A 22,586-nucleotide genomic window follows, 5' to 3' on the forward strand; every position below is an offset into this window, starting at 1 on the left:
TATTTATTTATCTATATACACACAGTATATCTATATCTCCGTTTTTCTGTTTTGTAACAGATACTACAAAGATTGATCTTGCATCTTTTCCTGAAAGGTAACCATTAAAATTTGCATTTAATGTCACAAATTCTGTATTTGATTTGTGTGCTTATGGCATCTAGGGAAAAGATAAATCGGAATATTTTTTGCTAAAATGAATAATCAATGTATATACTGTATATAAATCCCCATACTGTATGTACAACAATTTCAGCGTGCACAACTTGTATTGAGTTTCCCTGTGCATGCCAGAGAAAGAGAGGAATAATGTGACCTGGAAAAGAGTTGAGGAAATATAATTCAACAAAACACATACTTTAGAATGTGTGAAAATGAAAACAAAAATTGATCTGGCAGCTTACATGCCCCTTTATGATAGCATTGTGCAGGAGGCAGATCCTTTTTATGAAGACATCAAGGGGTTTATTTACTAAGGCTGGAGAGTCCAAAATCAGACTCCCTTCTGCATAGAAACCAATCAACTTCCAGGTTTCATTGCCAAAGCTTCATTGAACAAGCTGAGGTTAGAAGCTGATTGGTTTCTATGCAGAAGGGAGTCTGATTTTGGACTCTCCAGCTTTAGTAAATAAACCCCCAAGTGTCCATTGAACCCCTAATTTCTTGCCTGCACGTTGGTCTTACACACAGGTTGCATTACACATAATTGCAGGACAGCCACATTCTCTTGAATGGATCGTGTTTGGTGGCCGTACTGCCTGCAGAACAAGACTTGTATAAATTTTGTCACGCCACAACCGCTGGCTGTGTTGGTTTGGGGGGTTGGTCAGCTGTTTTTACCATCCCTCGCGTCCATCCATGTAAACAAGGCCCAACATAGAGATGTGCATGCTTCCTTTCTCTTGCTCTTTAGCTTTTAGTTGAATAGTTTCTAAGCTAAGAGGAAATCTCCCAGTTCTGTTCTCAGCCCTGCATCTGCTTGGCATTTTAATTGCAGGATGAAAGAGAATACCAACATTGTACCAGAGTGAGTGTTATCTGTCATCTGAGGGTAATCACTTTGCACTGCTGGGAAGTAGATGCGACCTCTGTGAAAATATTGATATCTGAATTGTATTTCTGGTTTTCTTTCAGCAATAATATTTTGGATAATGGAACCGCAAATACTGAAGAAAATGAGGTTTGTTGGCGCACATCGTTCTCTATCCATCATTCTTATTTCTTCTTGTCGGAAGCTGTTTTATTTTTGATTACTATAACAGAGCATGCAAATGAAGTCCGTTTTCATTGCTTGACAGTCTCCACCTCTATCTAAGATTTATCTGTCATCAGGTTATCATATTTTCTTTATGGGGACCCGTGACTTACACATGTCATACACTCAACAATTCATAACAAATTGATTTGAATCAATAAACACTGCTGATTGATTTTTTTCTTTCAATGAATACTAAACAGATTAAAATTGATTGATTTGTGAATTATATGATAATTGAACTATATGATAAAATTATTATTATACAGGATTTATATGGCGCCAACAGTTTGCTCAGAGCTTTACAAGATAACGGGAGACAATACAGTTCAATACAAGAGGGTTAGGAGGGCCCTGATCCTTGGAGCTTGCAATCTAAGAGGGAGGGGCTAGTGGTACTAAAGATAACTGTGGTGCATGGACTGGTAGGAGGAATAGAAGACTCCATTATTAGCTGAGGGCAGGATAGGCTTCCCTGAAGAGAGAGGTTTTCAGAGATTGCCTAATAGTGAGCAGAGTAGGCGATAGTCTGATAAATTGGGGTAGAGAGTTCCAGAGAATAGGGGAAGCTCTGGAGAAGTCCTGGAGATGAGCATGGGAGGTGGAGACTAGGGAGCTAGAGAGTAGGAGGTCGTGCGAGGAGCGGAGAGGACGGCTTGGGTGATATTTGGAGACAAGATTGGTGATGTAATTTGGGGCAGAGTTATAAATGGTTTTATATGTTATTGTTAATGTTGTGAATTTTATCCGTTAGGCAATGGGAGCCAGTGGGGGGATTGGTAGAGAGGGGTGGCAGATATAGAACGTTAGTAAGGTGGATGAGTCTGGCAGCAGCATTCATGATAGACTGAGTTATCAAATTTCTGATTTGTATAGCTTAGTTAAATAAAATATTTTATTCAGTTTTAATGATCATGTGTTGCTTCCTGGTTTGATTAACCAATTTAACGAAGCTATACAAATCACAAATTTGATAACTCACCAACGTATTTGGTCTTTATATGGGAACTGCTAGAAGTCTGCATGAATACATTACTGATGTACCAGAATATACAGCAATGGTACATTTTTAAAGATGAATTCTATGGATATTTTTATTTGTTAACATTGGTAAAGCTTGGACCAGTGTATGTTTGTGTGTTCAATACCTGGCTGATCCCAGTGGAAGCTGGAAATCACTGCAGTAGGAGCCGCCATTACAGTGATCTCCACTTGTATCTGGGTCCTGTGCTGAGCAGTTGCTCTGGTGCATTGTTAACACAGGAGGTTATTCCCTCGGCACAGATGCCATTCAGAGATCACTTTGCATATTCTCAATGAATGCAAAGCATTCTCTGATTGGATGAGGTGGAGAGGCAGGATGGTGACATATATATAGGTGGCACTTTTAAAGCCCCTTATAGGTCATCAGAATAGTGTTACGGAGGAGGTCTGGTCCTAGAATTATTGCTCTCATTCTGGCGTGCGCAGCGATGTGTATCGCAATCGACGTCTTCATGTGTAGGCGCCCTAGTGTGTGCTTTTATGTTTGTGCATGCGTATATGTGGGGGTGGGGGTCATTGAAAAACTTGGTGGGGGGGGGGGGGGTTATATGCTTGGGTGTAACTTCTATTTTAAAAAAATATTTAATTTTTACTTCATTTTTTAAAATTTTTTTTTAATCACATAGGGGTGACAGGTTCTCTTTATTTTTTTTTTTTTTAGACATCCAGGGTCTAAAAGACGTCTCCCCTGTGCTCCGCTGAATGTAATGCAGTGTACATGGCACCGTATTACATTCTTTCCCGGCCTCGATGACCAGGAATGTGTCAAACGGGGACCCGGAAGTGACATCACATCAGGAGAAGGGGAGGGGAGTGGATGTGTACTCTCTCCTCCATGCCCTATACCGTATCCCGCCGGTGCACACTGAGCCAGTCCCGAGACATATAGCGGGCAGGGAGGAGAGCTTGACACTGTGGACTGTGTGGAAACAATCGGGTGGCAGTGCTACCGCCCGAATGCTTCCACCAGACAGGTGAGCCCTGCTGCTTGCCCTCAGCAGGGCTAGAGGTAAAAGAAAACTACCTATCCAGAGCCCGTAACTGCATGTCCCAGGGTTGCACATCCCTGCTATCCCTGCTATATCTGGTCTCCCACAGTACACAGAACATGAAAATGTAATTACTTTATTATAAACTAAATACCTTTTCTCATCAGCAGTATATAGCAGTCTTGTGACTTCTATCAGTGTCTGGCTTAGTATTGGGTAAAGCTTGTAGGAGTTTTCATTCTGCTCTGACTGTCCATTAAGGCTGCATGACCCCTGACCCTCTGTCTGAACAGTGCTGATTGGCTCTGTGTCGATCACATGCACCTTCCCCAAAAAGTAACTCACTAGCAATACACACCAAACTGAGAATGTGCAGAGTGCCTCCTAGGGTTCTGTACTATCAGCAGATGGATTGGGGACTGTGGAAGAAGGGGAGGATCAAACAGCCTTTTTACACAATGTGGGGGATTAACCCCTTAGGTTCCACAGTGAGTGTAACAAGCATGCTTTACTGCATATACAGACTGATTTTACTGTTGTGGGTTTAGTAACACTTTAATTGTAAGAGTTAATATATCTTTTTAAATGTCTTTTTTTTTCCTTTGCAGGAAGAACCAACATTCGAAAGCAGACGATACTCAAAGCAGGTAACTAGCCACCTTTAATGCTACTTAAAGCTACATAATTTCCATGTTATCATCATTTCTGTCCATGACATCATCATGTCTCAAAATTTCGGTTTTAACTGGCCATAGATGTATCAAAATTTGGCTAGTTCACCAAAATTCAGTCAGTCTATGGGCAGGCTGGTTGGACTGAAGTTGATCCATTGATTGATTGACTTCAATACAACCAGCCTATTGCGTTTTTCTTTTTTTGTGTCCTGGTGACTGCCAGCGGCTATAGCTTCCAGCAGTGGTCATTGTATTTTGTTGGTTGTGAAGGCTCCCCGCACTCCCCACCAGCAGAGCACAATAACACTGCGCGAGGGATTCCCCCATCAACACTGACTGTGGTGATGGGAGAATTGAGCGATTTTCTTGCCTTAGTCTTTCAATTAGTGCAGTTGTTATCACTGCTTGCTGACTGAAGCGCAGACTGTCTCTATGCAGTTGAAGCTTCATCTCTGTATTTTTGCACCAGTTGCAGTGAATTGCAGATATAGATGCAGACATATTTCATCTAGGGGTCTTCCTATGTTATGCACAGAAATCTAAAGTAGTTTTTTTATGCAACTTTCAACATTATTATCCTTTCTGTCCTACATTGGAATTTCCCTGTTAGCCCTTAAAGCGGAGCTCCACCCAAAAGGGGAAGTTCCGCTTTAAGGACTGCTCCCCATTAAGGATTGGCACCTTTGGGGGGCGGGGGGCGCGGGTACCCAAATTTGACAGATACCCGCTCCCACTTCCGGTTCAATCGCCTAGGCGATCGGAAGCGGAAGGTGTCTGCCCTCCCTCTCTGTAGTCTTTTGGGACACGTGACAGATCCCAGAAGACTACAGGACCATTCATGAAGCGCAGAGCTACTCACGCATGCGCAGTGGGTACCCGGCTGTGAAGCCGCAAGCTGTCACAGCCGGGTGCCCACACTGAAGATGCCGGCCTCCTGGAACACAGGACGGCCGGTGAAACGGGCTGCGGGGGACACACCACGGGAAAGGTAAGTGGCTGTTTTTTAGTAGCTGGTAGTTTTTGTAGCTGCCGACTTTTATTTTTTGACAGGGTGAGTGGAACTCTGCTTTAACCTGAGCTAGAATGAAGACTGTTGGTATCTGCAGAAATATTTACAATAATTTTACCATAAAGTAGCTTCCGTCTTTTTCTGCTTACTATCATATTGCTGCTTCCAGATCTGAGCTGTAGCTGTGGCAGGGTCTTTGTGCAGGCAGACCAGGTAATGCTTCTTTCTGCACAGAGATCCCAACCACCGTTTTCATCCAGGATGTAGAGATCACGGGTAGTCAGAAAAAGCTCTTGAAATGAGTTTTGCAACTCCCTGCATTTCTGATATCTTTATTGAAACCTCAATTACCAACATACAAAGTGTAAGCTGCGTAGGCAGCAATGAAAACATAAAGTGAGATGAAGTCTTAGACCAGCACGGTTGTCCCCATAATGACAGTAATATATCGAAGTTACAATTACTATCCATGCAGCTTCATGCATTTCTAATGTTAACATATGCCTATCCCAGGGTCAAGCAAAAGGATTGCTTTTAGAGCCTGAGTTGATGGGCTTTGGGCTCGTGTCCATAACATAAGTTTGAGACTTTTCTGAGATCTTTCAGAATCTGTTGACAGTTGCAGTTGACCTCCTTCTAAGCTGCATTTTACCTACCTCAAGCTCAGACGCATTCCTTAACCACTTCCCGTCCGGCCCACATATATAAACGGCCAGACGGGAGCAGTGCAGGGGTGGGTGGCCGTTTATAAACAGCCTCCCCGCCCCCTGCTTGTGCGTGGTCCCTGGGAGCGCGCAGCACCATGATCCGGACACAGTGGAACACCAGTCGTTGTATGGGACCTCTGTGTGAGGTCCCGATCATGTGATCACTGATTGGCCAATCAGTGATCACATGAAGAGTAGTAAGCAAGATGTCACTTCTGACATCATTGCTTAGTACGGTGAAATCTGTGAATGATCAGAGATCACATGGTACAAGGCTATTCACAACAGCCTTGTACCATGTGACAAGCTGTGACCAATCACAGCTCACACAGTATTTCTCAATGGCTGCAAGAATGCAGCCAGAGAGAAGGAGAAATGATTGCTTTTACAAAAAAAAAAAAAAAATCTTCATAACTCCCCACAAGTAGTACAGTATCACTATGGTGACACTGTACTGCTAGGGTGACAGTATGTAAAAATAAATAATATAAAAATGTAAAATACATTTTTGAAAAATTATAATTCATGGTTATAAACTGTGGGATTATTTTTTTTTTTTTTACTAAAAAGATACCTGAATAAATTTTGGCCAAGATTTATGAAGAAAGATTTATTTATTTGCAAAATTTTATAAGAAAAACACTTTTTTTTCAAAAGTTTGGGAATTTTTCATTTATATAGCGAAAAAATTAAAATCCTAGTGGTGAATAAATACCACCAAAATAAAGTTTTGTCTGTCTCAAAAAAATGCAAAAAAATTCATATGGGTACAGTGTTGCATGACTGTGCAATTGTCATTCAAAGTGTGATGGCGCTTAAAGCTGAAAATTGGCCTGGACTGGAAGGGGGTGAAAGTGTCCGGACTTGAAGTGGTTAAAGACTTGTATGGAAATGTAAAACCTGTCTAAAGCCCATAGACACAGGTCCTAATGTCAGGCATCCCACTGCATCTAATACTTACCTTCTCTTCCCCTGCCACTAGAAGGGAGAAAAGGAAGCTCTGTGCAAGCTCTCAGTGTCTCCCTGTGACAGCACTGGGCCAATCACAATCACCATAACGGTCTTACTATAGAAAGGGAAACCAGTCACATGCCTCACCATACCAGCAAGTTCTGATTTTCCTCTTTGCTTCCGGTGGAAAATGAAACACCGGGGAGTGAAAGAAATGTGTGTATATACACAGGAAGGTATGCAAATTATTTAAGGCCAGTTTACACCACAATTTCTACATTTCAGATGTATTCATACATTTGTGACGCATTCCAGTGTGTTTTTGATGCATTTTGCCTTGTTCCATATGCCTTCCATACAGAGAAAAAAATGCAGTATGTTCTACTTTCTTTGACTGCACTAGAATGCACTGCACTGGTGTGAAGTAGGGCCATTGGAATCCATGGCACACATTGTACATGTGTTTTTATGCCGATTGAAAACGCACTGGACGGCATCTTGTGTGAACCAGCCCTCGGAGTTCTAATCCAGTTTACCAACGTAGGCTGTTGCTGCAAAACCAGGCCTTGAGCATCTAGGCTTCAGTGACTTCTGCTCATGAGAGGGTTAAGGCAGGAAAAGACAAGTGCAATTTGAAATAAGAGAAAATGCACTAAAATATATTTATATTTAAATCATTTAAAGATCAATTTCTATGTTGAAAGATTCCCTACTTATGCAGAAGTTATGTGAATTGATTATTTTGTTGAGAAAATGATCATATGGTAAAATGGGTAGCACACTGGCTAAATGGTTAGCACTTCCGCCTGGCAGTACTAGGGTCGTTGGTTCGAATCCCAACTACGACACCACCTGCCTGGACTTTGCATGTTCTCCCTGTGCCTGCGTGGGTTTCCTCCAGGTTCTCCGGTTTCCTCCCACACTCCAAAGACATGCTGGTAGGTTATTTGGATCCTGTCTAAATTGGCCCTCATGTGTATGTATGAATGTGAGTTAGACACCTTAGATTGTACGCCCCTTGAGGGTTAGGGACTGATGTGAATGTACAATATATATGTAAAGCGCTGTGTAAATTGACGGCAAGTACCTGTAATAAATAAAATAAGAAAGTTTATGAAATGAAAAGGCTATTGCTGAATACAGTATAAAAGTAACTGTTATTGCTTTGTTTGTCCTCACAGTCTAAATCAGGTCGCTTCTACCGAACTAAGCGTGATCACATGATGTGCAAAGCGTTCTCTCTGGGCATCGCATATTCCTCAACCATTGGTGGGATGGCCACGCTCACGGGGACTTCCACCAATCTCATATTTATTGAACAGTTCGAAACGTAAGTACTCGGGTCACATGACCAGCAGCTGTACGTTCCATGTTCTTCTGCTTCATTGAACACACTAGGTCTCATGTATGGTTTGGTCTGACAAAGAAGCTAACAAGACTGGTCTTTTTTATAATGAAAAAACAAAACTGATCTGGTCTTATGTGTTTTGTTCACTAGGAATAATGGGCATTACTCGAATAATAAGCAGTAAATATATGCATTGGTTCTATGATTTTTACTTGTTTTACTTACAGTATATGTATTAATACAGTGCATCACACAATACGATAAATATAAAACCAAGAAGCTGGATACTGCATATATATTATAATAAACAGTCAAACCTGAAATTTTTTCAACAATCATGAGCCTCAGAAAAACAGCACCTTAAGGCCATATTATGGCGGCCATATGCCTTAGGCATTGTAGTATTTCTTGGTCAGCAATATGTTTAACTGTGATCAGTATAAATGAGCACATTTGAATATCTCATTCCTGTCTGAACAAAGTGTAATGAAGTGTGGTCATCTAGGGCTAATTTACATGTGCAGTTGGGGGCGGTATAACCACATGATTGATCCAGGTTTTTACTATCCCTCCCAACTGTTCACCCTTGAGCTACAAAGACAGCCGCTGGGGTTGTACACATGCTGTGATGCCTTGGTTTGCGGGCACAGCAGGGATTAAATACTCATGTAGCATGCGGACAAACATGACCCATTCAAGTAAATTGGGCTGTGCTGAACCCACTCTTCAACCGTGTGCAGTTGCTTCGCGGCAGTGCATTATTCTCATGCTTTTGATTGGCCGTTGACAGCCTATGATTTGCAGTTGCCCACAGTTGTTCGCTCCACTACATACTCTGCACAAGCCTGCAGGGTAACCTTAATTTCTTACAGCCTGGCCTGGGTGCAGTCATTTCAGAGGCTCCTGGAAGATGCAGTCTTTCTTCTGGCCATGGGCAGGCCACGTAGCAAGAAGTTGAATCTGTACTTGGATTATGCACTTCAATTGGTAAATTTGATGAGGGTGTGGGCAAGGATGGATCGGTTGGAGTGCATTGTCCTTCCGGAATGTACTTACCCTTAATAATGAAGCCCTCTCTTTATCTCTATTGAAGCTCCTCTCTATTTTGTTACTGTAGAGGATGTAATGAGACATACAATGAAATACTAGCTCTAATATGATGTGAAAGAGCATATGTTCATTTCTTATGTCCTTTCTGTTTTTATGCAGCCGTTACCCTGGTTGTCAGTTTGTGAATTTTGGTTCCTGGATCGCCTTCTCATTTCCTATTGCATTCATCATCCTGATATTTACCTGGATGTGGATCACATGGCTCTTCCTGGGTTTCAGGTAAGTGAAAAATTGGCTTATTGAATATTTTATCCATTATCCTATCCTCTTGCCCTGATACTTGTAGGAGGTGATCAGGACTCGGCAAGATACAGGACAAGGTGGTGGATGAGACTTTCATCTCGAGGAACTAGTTGAAATACAATTGGATACAATATGATAACCAATATGCAGGCCTTGAACTGGACCTGTCTTATGGGAAGTGTATAGGCTTCCAGTGATCTCCCTCTGAATGCTTGTTTGCTTGACTGTTGTGGCAGTCCTTCAACTTTGAATGATAAAGGACAGTGGTCTCCAGCCCTTTGCTTGCTTTTATCTGGCCCTTGGGACACTATTTCATCCACTGATAATAACAATGGTGCATAATCCCCCCCCTTCCCCCACTGACACCAGTGATGGCACACTATTCCTTCCACTGACACATTGATGGCACACTATTCCTTCCTCTAATACAAGGATGGCACGCTATTCCTTCCACTGACACAACGACGGCGCGCTATTCCTTCCACTGACACAACGACGGCGCGCTATTCCTTCCACTGACACAACGACGGCGCGCTATTCCTTCCACTGACACAACGACGGCGCGCTATTCCTTCCACTGACACAACGACGGCGCGCTATTCCTTCCACTGACACAACGACGGCGCGCTATTCCTTCCACTGACACAACGACGGCGCGCTATTCCTTCCACTGACACAACGACGGCGCGCTATTCCTTCCACTGACACAACGACGGCGCGCTATTCCTTCCACTGACACAACGACGGCGCGCTATTCCTTCCACTGACACAACGACGACGCGCTATTCCTTCCACTGACACAACGACGGCGCGCTATTCCTTCCACTGATACAAGTTTGTAGACCCCTGATCTAGAAGAAGTGTAAAGATCAGGATTGCTGTCTGCTTTTGTTCTGGTCAGTGACTCAGAGCCAACAACAATCAAGCAAGCAGCATATTTGGATGGATGTTGGAAATGACAATCAACATATTGCTTGCATGACAAGTGCTCTTTAATTCTGTTTAAACAGCATGAGCCTCATTTATTGCGGTTATATTCCACCCCTAAATGTTATCAGAAAAAATAACCGTTCAAAAACGTACTCAACCAAAAGCAGATATTTTAGTTTTGAGTGTTCACATGGCTTGAAACACGTGTGATTATTCCAAATTTTTTTCCTTCTTTTAACATTGTGAAGAATCCTTCAGGGGAGAGTAATGTCATCATCTGGCTTTCTTTGGCGGTTAGCTGAAAAAAAGGCATTTCTGGTGGGGGGGATTTAATCACTGAAGGATTTGACTTGACAGCAACCACATACAAGTTCCAATTTTTCCATTTAATACAAGTTTCTTTCATGGTACTATGTCTGCAGAGTATGTGGGCTTTTTGAAGAGAGCCCCGCAGTAGCTACTCATTTTTAATGTCTAATCCAGGGAGTGGTTTTCAGAGGTTCCTTGAACCATGAGCCATTTTTGGATCTCAGATAAGTTACCGTTAACACCAGTGACCATCTTTAGTGCTACAGTGCTATCTGTAAGGGGGTATTTTTCCCACTGACCATTAATGTAAGGAGTATTTTTTTCACTGATCGTCCGCCTTCCACCAATGTAACGGACATGTCACTCACTACCCTTGTAAATGGATACTTCACTTACTCCAAATGCAAGGGGGCACTTTTTTCGGTGACCATAAATATGGGGGGGGGGGCACTTTCCACTCGCCTTCAATGTAAGGCGGCACTTTTCCACTGAGTACCATTGTGAGGAAGCATTAGAATTTTCACTTGTTTTGACCATTATTATAATTTTGTTTTTATTAAAGTGGTATATAAAGTCTTACAGTCAGGTTTCTTACAACAGAAGAGATCCTAGTGATCTCTTCTGTCATATTGTCTCCCCTGTCTGTCAACAGGTAATGTGATCTGAGCCACACATGCAGCTCAGACCACATTTCTGGCCTGCTCTGTGTGCTGCAGTGATGTGACTCCCGGGTGCTTGAGTGGGAGTGACGTCACCTGCGGCCCGGTCATTAAGTAGCTGAAGATCATGAACCCAGAAGGAAGACTGGGCGAAGATGAAAGCCGCTGGAGGGCTCCGTCTGCAGGTAAGTCTGTCATAACGTACTAGCATGCGGTGCAGAAGGTTTTTCAAGAAGCTTGTTCCAAAAAGACAGAGGAGTTTGGCCAAGCTCCATGTACTTGTGTTTTTACTGCGTTATTTTTGCAGCATTTTGTGTTTTCCTGTGGAGGGCAGTCAAAACGTTCCTATCCTGAACGTGATTCTTCTGCGTTCAGGAGAGGGAGGTTTAGGGCTCATGTACTCGGGGAGTTTGGAAAACTCTTTTGAACGATGGAAACTGACTGCTGGAAAACGTAGGTTCAAAAGCGTCAGTTTAGCCACATATGCATATTGCATTTATATGCGTTTGCATTTAGAAGCGTTTTTAAAAGATAACCTCAGGAGACCTTTCCAAATGCCCAGAATGCACTGAAAAATAGTAAAAATTAACTATTTCAGACATTTTGAGAGGAATAGAGAGAGCAGAAGCAGAGAGAGCAGTGTGTGTTGAGATGACCTGTCTTTACTGGTTGTATTCACTATAGATCCCATCATGAGCATAATGCGGCACGTTCTACCATTTTTTCCTTCATGCAAAACCTGGAACTGACTGCGCTGGTGTACCGGGTCCATTTGAATACATGGAAAATGCTTTGCATGCATTTCTGATGATGAAAAAAAGCTCTGAACAGCAACTGGACACCGAACAGTTAAAAAACACTTCTAAATGCAAACACTTATAAAAGTGGGTAGTCGCGTTTACAAGTGTTTGAAACGCCGGTAAAATCTACTCCGGAACGCAAGTTTGGAGCGTTCAAAAAAAACGACTGAAAACTCAACTGCCTGGAAATGACTATGTGTACATGGATACATAGGAAAACATTAGGGAGAGTTCAGGGGCTGCTGGAAAAAAACGCTGAACAGCTCCTGAACGTCAGTTTAGGAGCTACGGTGTACATGAACCCTTAACCTTACCTAATCGCAGCAGTTCATAAACTCTGCTAATGCCTATGTATACATGGACACACAGGCTTTTATGGAGTTGAGTTTAGGAGCTTCTGCAAAAAATGCTAAAAGCTCCTAAACTCAAGTTTACAAGCTGCTATTGTACATTAAACATAATGATTTAATTTACTTTCCTGTGTGCCCACATTTGAGAGATCTCCATCTTGCGCATAATGACCCCAGGCACATACACATTCCCCTGTCTGCTTCTCTGCTCCAGACATCCTCACGGGGGTCTGCAGAACTAAGAGGTGTTAAGAGGCAGCACAGACCTAAGAGGATACAGACCTCCTGACCAGGAGCATGGAGGTGTAACTTATCTATTTACACTCTGCAACACTCTTTCCTCGATTTTCTTTTTCCTACTCTGGTCCTCTAAATGAAAAGTAAATTATAATTTTAACAAGTTCATATTTTGAATTAATTATTTAGCATCTACTTTTTCGAAGCTTTTTGTTACATGTTTAGATTGATTATATACATAGAGAGATATTTGTAGATTAGCCACTCAAGGGAATGCTGCATTTCACTGCAATCGCAGCCCAAACAGTTGATGAGTGAAGGCATCTACTATGTGTATTTCAGCAGGTTGGCAGACCTAAAGGATTGAAAAGGAGCAGTAAAGTGCAACCATTGTGTAGCCCTGCAAAGGAGTAAGCAGTGCCTGCATGTGTAACAGTCCGATGTGGCTGCCCCGATGTACATGCATTATAATTCAAACATGTTCTTTTGATAAGATTTACATCAAGCTGATCTTTTGCATGTAAATCCAAAAACAAAATGTACTGACCGATAATCATTTGTTTATACTAAATCATTATAATAATGTGTACTTTATAATATATATTTCTGGGTTTTTTTCCAGTCTAAAAGAAATGCAGTGCTGTAGAAAATCAAAATCTCCTAATGAAGATGACTCCAGGAAGATTTTGAGACAAGAATATGAAAAGTTGGGCCCTTTAAGGTATGTTGTATGGTACCCTGCTACAAGTAACCAGATACAATTTTTCATACCAAATTATACCAGAGATTAAATAATTTTAGGCTGAAAAGTTAAAGTGGAGTTTCACTCACTCTGTAAAAAAATAAAAGTCAGCAGCTACAAAAACTGTAGCTGCTAACTTTTAAAAAAAACAGCCACTCACCTGTCCCACGATCTCGCGTTGCCCCCCGCCGCAGCCCGTGTCACTGGCCGTCCTGTATTCCAGGAGGCCGGCATCTTCAGTGTGGGCATCCGGCTGTGACAGCTTGCAGCTTCACAGCTGGGTGCCCACTGCGCATTCACGAGTAGCGCTGCGCTCCCTGAATGGTCCCATCACGTGTCCCACAAGACTTCAGGGAGGGAGGGTAGGAGGACAACTTCCGTTTCCGATCGCCTAGGCGATCGCAGTGGGAGCGGGTACCCGTCAAATTCGGGTACCCAAACCCCCTCCCCGCTCCCCAAACGTGCCAATCCTTAATAGGGAGCGGGGGACCAATCTTTAAAGCGAACTTCCCCTTTTGGGTGGAACTCCGCTTTAAAGTGGTTCTAAAGTCAAGAGTTTTTTTACCTTAATGCAATCTGTGCATAAAGGAAAACACCTCCAGTTGCTGTTACCCAACCTCGCCCCCACCCCCTAAATACTTTCCTGAGTCCTGTATCGATCAGTGCTGTTCCCATCTGTAGGTCTTCTATCGTCTCTCCTCGCTCTCACCACCTTGGCTAAGAGCAGTGGAAGACTTTGGCTTCTGCTGCTATCAGTTAAACCCTGAATTTAGAGAGTGGGGGACAGGGCTGAGCCAGGGAGTGTGTCTATAGATCAAATCCGCAGGTACATGCATAGACAGTGACTACCTATTGTGGTGTGGAGAGAAGTGGAGCATCCGAGAGTGCCAGTGCAGGACCCCAGAAGAGATGGTTCATGGTCACTCCGGGCAATTACATTGCACAGAGCTGGTAAGTATTGCGTGTTTTGTTTTTTAAGAAAAAAAAATGTAAGCTTTACAACAACTTTAGTTGAAGTTCATGTAAATCCTCTAGTTGGGAGGCTGGATTTCTCCTGCATTCTGCTAGGCGGTGCTGAATGGGAGGCATTGATCAGGGCCTTTTCATCTTATTTTTAAACTCCTGTGGATAGAGAAATGAGCTGTTAATTTAAAGGTGAGCGTGGGCGAAAGCTAGGCTTGGTTATTCATCATAAAGGAGGAGTTCATCTTTGTAGAAAAAAAAAATAATAATAAATACACATCTTTTTGCAGGTTAAAAAAAGTGCATATATTTTTATTTTTTTTTTTTGTACTAGGAGCCTGAAAAGCATTGCAATGCAAGGCTCCTGCAAACTGTCAGTGTAAGCTGTCTGCTCTTACCTCATACGGGCAGACAATTACACAATGACAGGGAGCATCGATGAACTTCCTAGAGCGCTCATCAATCACCCTGGTAGTTCACTGAGAACTACAAGCTGATAGCCGCAAAGGCTGCCGGTACTTGTAGTTCTCTTCACAGAACTCTGTGAATGAATGATGTGGCCAGGTGGGTGAAGCCCCACACAGCTGTGGGCTATTTAAATTGTGACAGCGGGTGAGGGGAGAGGATCCCCAGCTAGCTATCACAACAGGGGAGGGGGATGCTGGGGCTGCATGTTACAAAAGTTGAACTTCTCCTTTAATAGTGATATCTATGGTACCAATGTTTAAGGCTGACCATATATGGATCAGTTTTTCAAAGGGCTGAGTGAAAAAAGCTGAATGTATTCCCTCATGTAGCATTGTATTCTGACATCAGGGACTCCTCCACTGTCAGAATCCACTGTTCAGTGCTGCAGCTGATTGGCTGCAGTGCTGAAAGAAGAAAAACTTTTCAACAAGGCAGTTCCACTTCTCTGGAACAAGAACAGCCATAGATGGATCAAAATTCAGCCGGTTCAATCCATCTGTGGCCAGCTTAACCACTTCAAGCCTGGACACTTTTACCCCCTTCCTGTCCAGGCCACTTTTCAGCTTTCAGTCCTGTCACACTTTGAATGACAATTGCGCGGTCATGCAACACTATACCCATATGAATTTTTTTAGCATTTTTTTGAGACGGATACAACTTTATTTTGGTGGTATTTATTCACTACTGGGATTTTTCTTTTCTTTTGCTATATAAATGAATAAGTCCAAAAATTAAAAAAAAGTGTTTTTCTTATAAAATTTTGCAAATAATCTTTCTTCATAAATCTTTGCCAAAATGTATGCCGTTATCATTTTAGCAAAAAAAAAACCCAAATTAGTTAATAACCAAAAATTATAATTTTTCAAAAAATTGTTTCACATTTTAATTTTATTTTTTTATATTATTTTTTTATTTTTTTAACATACTGTCACCCTAGCAGTACAGTGTCACCATAGTGACCTTGTACTACTTGTGGGGGATGATGAAGATTTTTTTCTTTTTACACTGATTGCTTTTACACCCATAACTGCTGTAAAAGCAATCATTTCTCCTCTCTGACTGCATTCTTGCAGCCATTGAGAAACCCTGTGAGAGCTGTGATTGGTCACAGCTTGTCACATAGTACAAGGCTGTTGTGAATAGCCTTGTACCATGTGATCTCTGTGATCATTCACAGATTTCACACGTAGTAAGCAATGATGTCAGAAGTGACATCTTGCTTACTAATATTCATCTGATCACTGATTGGCCAATCAGTGATCACATGATCGGGACCTCACACAGAGGTCCCGTACAGTGATCGGTGCTCCTAGGGAGCGCGCACAGGCTGTAAATGCGGGCGCTGTTTATGAACGGCAACCCACTCCTGCACTGCTCCCATCTGCCCGTTTATGTACACGGGCCGGATGGGAAGTGGTTAAAGGAGAAGTTCACCTTTTACACAAAAAAATAATAAATGCACATTTTTTTTCAGGTAAAAAAAAAATGTGCATTTATTTTTTTTGTTAAAGGATGCTGGAGAGCATTGCACCTGCGGTCAGCATATCGCTGGTGCCATGCAGGTCTCGTGCAGATCTGTCAGTATATCAGCTTGCCGTATGGGATGTATGATCAAGCAGATATATTGACAGGATCAATGAACTACCACGGTGCTATAGTTTGTATAGTTTGAAGTTCTGCTCTAATTTTATATTTCCAGGTCCTAACCTTACTGTTTGTATTTGTGACACCTCGGTTTTCCAAAGATCTGGCAATAAATTTAATTTTTTCTTCGCAGTTACCAGGAGGTTGTAACGCTGTCAGTATTCATGTTAATGGCCTTGTCTTGGTTCACCCGGGATCCCGGATTTGTCCCAGGTTGGGATTCACTGTTTGGACTGTGAGTTGTGCTAGGTGGATAACACAATTTTTTATGCTTTCTGTCTTTAATTTCATGTACACCTCCTGAATGTTTATCTACATAATGGGGGACATTTATCAATTGTGTCACACAGCAAGGCAAAACCAAACAGGAGTGAGGCAGATATAACTGAGATTTACCAAAAGCTTGCAGCTTGATTCATTCAGCTTCCCACTTTAAGTTCAGGTTCACACTGGATCTGACTTTGAAATCAGTCGCACGATTTCAAAGTCGCATGTCAGTGCAACTTAAAGTGCGACTTGGAAGACATCTGTGTGGCTCATTGGATCATTATGGTGTATCAGAGCTCTTCTAGGACCTCTCATCATAAAGCAAGTGCCCTTGGATATTATTTGGGAGGGAAGTCAGATGGGGAACAAAACTTGTGGGGCAAGTATAGGCTGGCCATGTAGTGGGTAAGGGAGAAAGGGTGAAGAGGGGAAAGGAAAACTAGCTAAGGGTATATTTGTTCCTCGCCATCCCAGGTCTCAAGGACAAGACCACACACTCCTGTGGTCATGGGATTTTATGTTGCCCCCAGTACATTTTTGTATTTGTTGGCATAGAAAAATTCATGCTAATAAAACCATCTTTTCTAAAATTTTTCGTGTGAGCCTCTGTCAGTAGCAATAAGATCTTCCATCCCGTAAATGTCATCAACTTTAGGCAGCCTTGTAGCAATGGAAGGTGTCTGTTGTTTCCAAAAGCCTAGGATACAGCTTCTGGCTGCAATTTACGCAGTGCTTATATATATATATATATATATATATATATATATATATATATTAGTACATTCACATCAGTCCCTAACTCTCAAGGGGTGTACAATCTAAGGTCCCTAACTCACATTCATACATACACATACTAGGGACAATTTAGACAGGAGCCAATTCATCTACCAGCATGTCTTTGGAGTGTGGGGGAAAACCCACGCAGGCACAGGGAGAACATGCAAACTCCAGGCAGGTGGTGCAGTGGTTGGAATTCGAATCAACGACCCTAGTACTGCCAGGCGGAAGTGCTAACCATTTAGCCACTGTGCTGTCCAAGACTACTTTTTTTTTTTTAACAGTTCAAGTATATAACCAGATTAATTTACTGGCACAGCAAATCTGTAATAGAAGCCAGGTTATTCATTCCCATCCTTCCATTTTCAAACCTTCTTAAGAAAATGAAAGCTGAAAAGAGTGGATGTTATGGGTCACACAAACCTTTCCTGTAATGCGATTGTGTGTAGACCCTCAGGGAGTCTTTTCTGTAGTGATATAAATTTTTGTGCATTATGGTATAACATTTTATGTGTTTCCTTGAACAGAAAAGGGTATAAGTCGGACGCTACCTCGGCTATTCTCTTTGGATTTCTGTTATTTATTATACCTGGACGTAAGCCCAGCTGGCTGCGCTGTAGATCAAGAGGTAAGTTGTATATAGCTCTACTGCAGGCCTCTGGCTGATGAGCTTTGCATGTTAAGCAGTTTAGAGCACCATTCCAAGACAGACTTGGTTATCATGAGCCTCGCGTATGTAAATGTCACATCCAAGCTGGACTGTCTCTGCACTTGCAACACTTTATTCACGGGAGCGCAACTGTACACCTCTGTTATAGTAGCCTCAGTCGGCTGTAGAGAAAAGGGACTTCCAAATATCTATTACATTTGGTCTGATGTTTTATTAAGTGTTCTTGCATGGCAAGACCACTTACTGTTATCTCACATATATATTCTTATTATTATAGCCAAATTTACCACCCTAACTCCTCCCACAGTTTTTACACTACATAGACAGTAATATACCAAAACGTGCGGATTGTTCCCGATTGGTGTGCTATTATTTCGTGAACCATTTGGCGAAACGTTCCACAAAGTATCAGCATTTTTGTGGTGAAATTGGTCCCATAGGAATGAATGGCGAAACGTTCAACACTAGAGTGGGAGCTGACAAAAGCTAGAGTGTGAGCTGAAAAATCAGGACATGATTTCTAAACTGCCATCACTCCTTCATTTTCAAGCCCACCTACACAAATCTTAGATCAAAACGTTCAGCTATCCCTGCTGCCACTAAAAATGTCCACGGCTAAGCTATAGTCCTGATAGTTTTCACAATATGACCATTTGTTTGCAACTCGCGCCGTCCATTGATATTCATTGAAACTCCACTCTAGCCTCACTCCACCTCAAATTTGAAGGGCAATTTCTGAACTGCGACTGTGCCTTCATTTTTAATATTTCGGAGACATACTATGCATCAAAATGTAGGTCTGGGTCTTGTGATTCTCACAATATAAAGCTCTTCGCTGTAGGATTTATAGTTTTTAAAGCTACGACCATTTGAAGATGCCAGTGAAGTGAGCAATTTGGAGCAGTTTGTTTTTAACCGCTCTTCTCTGCCCTATTTGAAATCTAATTTTGAATTTGTGACAGTTTGGCTGGCTTCTGGTTAAAGGTTTGGAAATAAGTTTTCTACAGTAGAGAGTATTTGAGCTGTTTCAATGCCCACTCCAGTTGTAGACTACTGGTGGAGGCAAGAACACTTCACACAGTTTCCCCAGAAATTGTAGCTTTTCTAATTATAGTATATGTCCCATTTGTGCGTCACAGCCTCCACTCCTTCCTGCTAGCCCTTCCTTGCTGGTTCTGTTTTGTTGCTGGTTGGGTGAGTTTTTGGTTCCATTACCTTGTGTTTTATATCTACAATCACTTTCCAAACGTGGATGCTGGAATCATGGTGCCGTGCTCCCCTCCAGTGTAACATCGCTCACCAACTGTTGTTGACTCTTAAGCAGAGTAGTAAGAGTCAATAAGCGCTTTCGTTGTAGGTATCCTGTGGTTGGGTTGTTTCCTCTTTATCATCCACCACTCCTCCGCTTCAATGTTCAGGTTCAGTATTGGTGTATGGAAATGAGAGCAAGAGAAATCTATACAGTGTAATTCCATTTTTTTATTTAAACCATTTTGAAAGGTAAAATATACTCACAAAAAAGTAGTGAAAAAAGGCAAAATGCCAGATCGGAAATGGCACCTCCTATATGTGTTCCAATGGTCAGATGGGACGTCACTGGAAATCCCTGACTATTAACGTTTCACCCCTCCCACAGGCAAAGATGGGGCTGCTGGTGATTGGTCCTTCTTTTAACTAATTGGCCACTCCTACACCTAAGGAACCACCCATTACTCCCTGGCTGATGCCTCATTTCCACTTCCTACAAATGAAAATATCTAAGCCATCTTACTACACCCGTGTATTATGGACAGAAAAAAGCCCAACCATAAGATATCTACAAGTAAAGCACTTATTGCTCTGCTTGACAGTCAACAACTGTTGATGGAGGAACACTGGATGGGAGCACGGCACCATAATTGCAGCACCCACTTTTGGAAAGTGATTGCACACCAGCACTTTATTTCTAGACTGCACCAATTTTGATATGCTATATGTATAATGTCTTCGTTTTTGTAATCCTAGAAAAGTCTAAGCCTTCCCAGACTGGGGAGTCCACACCGATGATCACCTGGAAGGAGTTTGAAGAATGTATACCTTGGCATATCGTCATATTGGTTGGAGGTGGTTTTGCCTTGGCTAAGGGGTGTGAAGTATGTCATTCATATATATATATATTAAATAGTTATGTACACTTTACAGTCAATACAACCAACATTTGTACATGTTCCTATATCTTCCAATTATTATGTGCCTTTAAGAACGTCACCACAGTGGCACTTCAATAATCGTGTCTGTTGTCCATGTGTGTCAGTAACTCAGAATTCTGGTTTTATTATAATGTTATATGAAGCCAAGCTGGGGAACTTGCAATAAATTGCCTCTCCAACATGGGATTTCTTTCTGCCAATAAACTGACGAGCTGCTTGCCAGTTTATTATTTGATTTTATGTACATACAATACTGTACATGTGTGAGATGTTGAAACAAAACACTTTCCAGTGATCTGTCTAGTGTAGGTTAGAAAATTTAGGTGGAGCCCTGTTTGGCTCTTGGGCATGATTTTTTTTCTTCGTGTGCCTTCTTGCAGGTTAAAGCTGAACTCTAGACAAACTGCTAAATAAAATGCATATAAGGACTCTGTTCTAATTGTCAAAGGATTTTTATTTGTCTCTGCAATCCTGGATTATATAGAGCACCATCACACAGCACATCCAGGCAATTTACCCCGCTTTCTTTGTTGCAGTGAAAAGAACTTGGTGTTTTCTGTCCTTTCCAGCCGGTTGACTAGGCAGTGTAAGTGACGCTGTAATGAGAGAATTGCGGAGTCTGCCAAAACTGGCCTCCTGTGATATTGATAGTTGTCTGGTTGTGCCTGACTAAAGTGCTTACGAGTCACAGACCCATAACAAGCTTGCTTTAAATGAGTGTCAGAAAGGTGTAAGAGTTCTCTACCTCTATACTTCTTCTGGATCAGAGACTAAAGCCAAAACTTCAACAGCACTGCCAGGGAACTAGCACTCTCAAAAGCAGAATTTAAAAGTGGCGTCCTTTGTAACTCTCTCATGACAGAGTCCCTTGAAAGAGGAGTAGCAGCAGATGGATGCGGTCATTTCTCTGCTCAGTCTATTCTCTTCTCCTATCAGCATTTTCCTTGTCATAATTTTTTTTTTTCCCACAAAAGAAGGCTTTATTGGAAAAGTCCTGTCATACAAGCCAGAGGAAACCTCATAATACAGTACGATTAACAATACATTGCAGTATACAGCAATATAGGAATGAATGGGCCGCTTCGTTCAGACATAGGCTGCTGGAAACTACCGAAGGCACTTTATGAAATAAGCTCAATATATCTTGCAATAAAAGTAGAACATATATATATCATATTTTTCGCTCCATAAGACGCACCTGACCATAAGACGCACCTAGGTTTTAGAGGCGAAAAACAAGAAAAAAAAATATTCTGAACCAATGGACTGCAGACACAGTACAGGGGATGACCAGAGACTGCGGACACAATACAGGAGATGACCAGAGACTGCGGACACAGTACAGGAGATGACCAGAGACTGCGGACACAGTACAGGAGATGACCAGAGACTGCGGACACAGTACAGGAGATGACCAGAGACTGCGGACACAGTACAGGAGATGACCAGAGACTGCGGACACAGTGCAGGAGATGACCAGAGACTGCGGACACAGTGCAGGAGATGACCAGAGACTGCGGACGCAGTGCAGGGGATGACCAGAGACTGCGGACGCAGTGCAGGGGATGACCAGAGACTGCGGACGCAGTGCAGGGGATGACCAGAGACTGCGGACGCAGTGCAGGGGATGACCAGAGACTGCGGACGCAGTGCAGGGGATGACCAGAGACTGCGGACGCAGTGCAGGGGATGACCAGAGACTGCTGACCTTTGGGGAGGGAGGGGGAGCGGTACCTGAATTTGACAGGTACCCGCTCCCACTTCCGCGGAGTTGTCCTTCCCTCTTCTTCCCAGGCCGGCTTCTGTGACAGCCAGGTGCCCACTGCGCATGCGTGAGAAGCGGTGCGCTTTGTGAATGGCCCGGCGCCTTCTGGGACCTGTCATGTGTCCCAGAAGACACCGGATCATTCACAAAGCGCAGCACATGCGCAGTGGGCACTCGGCTGTCACAGAAGCCGGCGCAGGAAGACTGTACAGCGCTGGAGCGAGGAACAGGTAAGGCCCTGCAGGAGAGAACAGCTGAGCGGCCGGCCCGGTATTCTGACATGGTGGCGGCAGAAATACCGGACCGGCCGCTTTATATTCGCTCCATAAGACGCACTGACATTTTCCCCCCTTTTTTGGGGGGAAAAAAGTGCGTCTTATGGAGCGAAAAATACGGTATGTATCTAAATAATGCTTAGAGCAGCTCAGCACAATGTATTTGAAGCTAATAAAAAGAGAGCAATCACTTGTTGAGCCGCATAATTTC

The 22,586-nt window shown here is 42.6% G+C and overlaps 1 protein-coding gene across 1 annotated transcript in view; it reads left to right on the forward strand.

Moving 5' to 3' along the window:
* Positions 1–22,586, forward strand: part of LOC149463167 (solute carrier family 13 member 1-like) — a 58,340-nt gene that overhangs the window by 23,083 nt on the left and 12,671 nt on the right. Inside the window, exons 5-13 of the mRNA XM_089675888.1 lie at positions 61–97; positions 1,135–1,180; positions 3,897–3,935; positions 7,811–7,959; positions 9,187–9,306; positions 13,238–13,336; positions 16,566–16,667; positions 18,004–18,104; positions 20,151–20,278. Coding sequence (XP_089532014.1) covers positions 61–97; positions 1,135–1,180; positions 3,897–3,935; positions 7,811–7,959; positions 9,187–9,306; positions 13,238–13,336; positions 16,566–16,667; positions 18,004–18,104; positions 20,151–20,278 — 821 coding nt within the window. The remainder of the gene's footprint in view (positions 1–60; positions 98–1,134; positions 1,181–3,896; positions 3,936–7,810; positions 7,960–9,186; positions 9,307–13,237; positions 13,337–16,565; positions 16,668–18,003; positions 18,105–20,150; positions 20,279–22,586) is intronic.

The sequence above is a fragment of the Staurois parvus genome, unplaced genomic scaffold (assembly GCF_062004578.1).
Source record: "Staurois parvus isolate SC_StPar_1 unplaced genomic scaffold, SC_StPar_1.0 ptg000159l, whole genome shotgun sequence".
Taxonomy (NCBI): Eukaryota; Metazoa; Chordata; class Amphibia; order Anura; family Ranidae; genus Staurois; species Staurois parvus.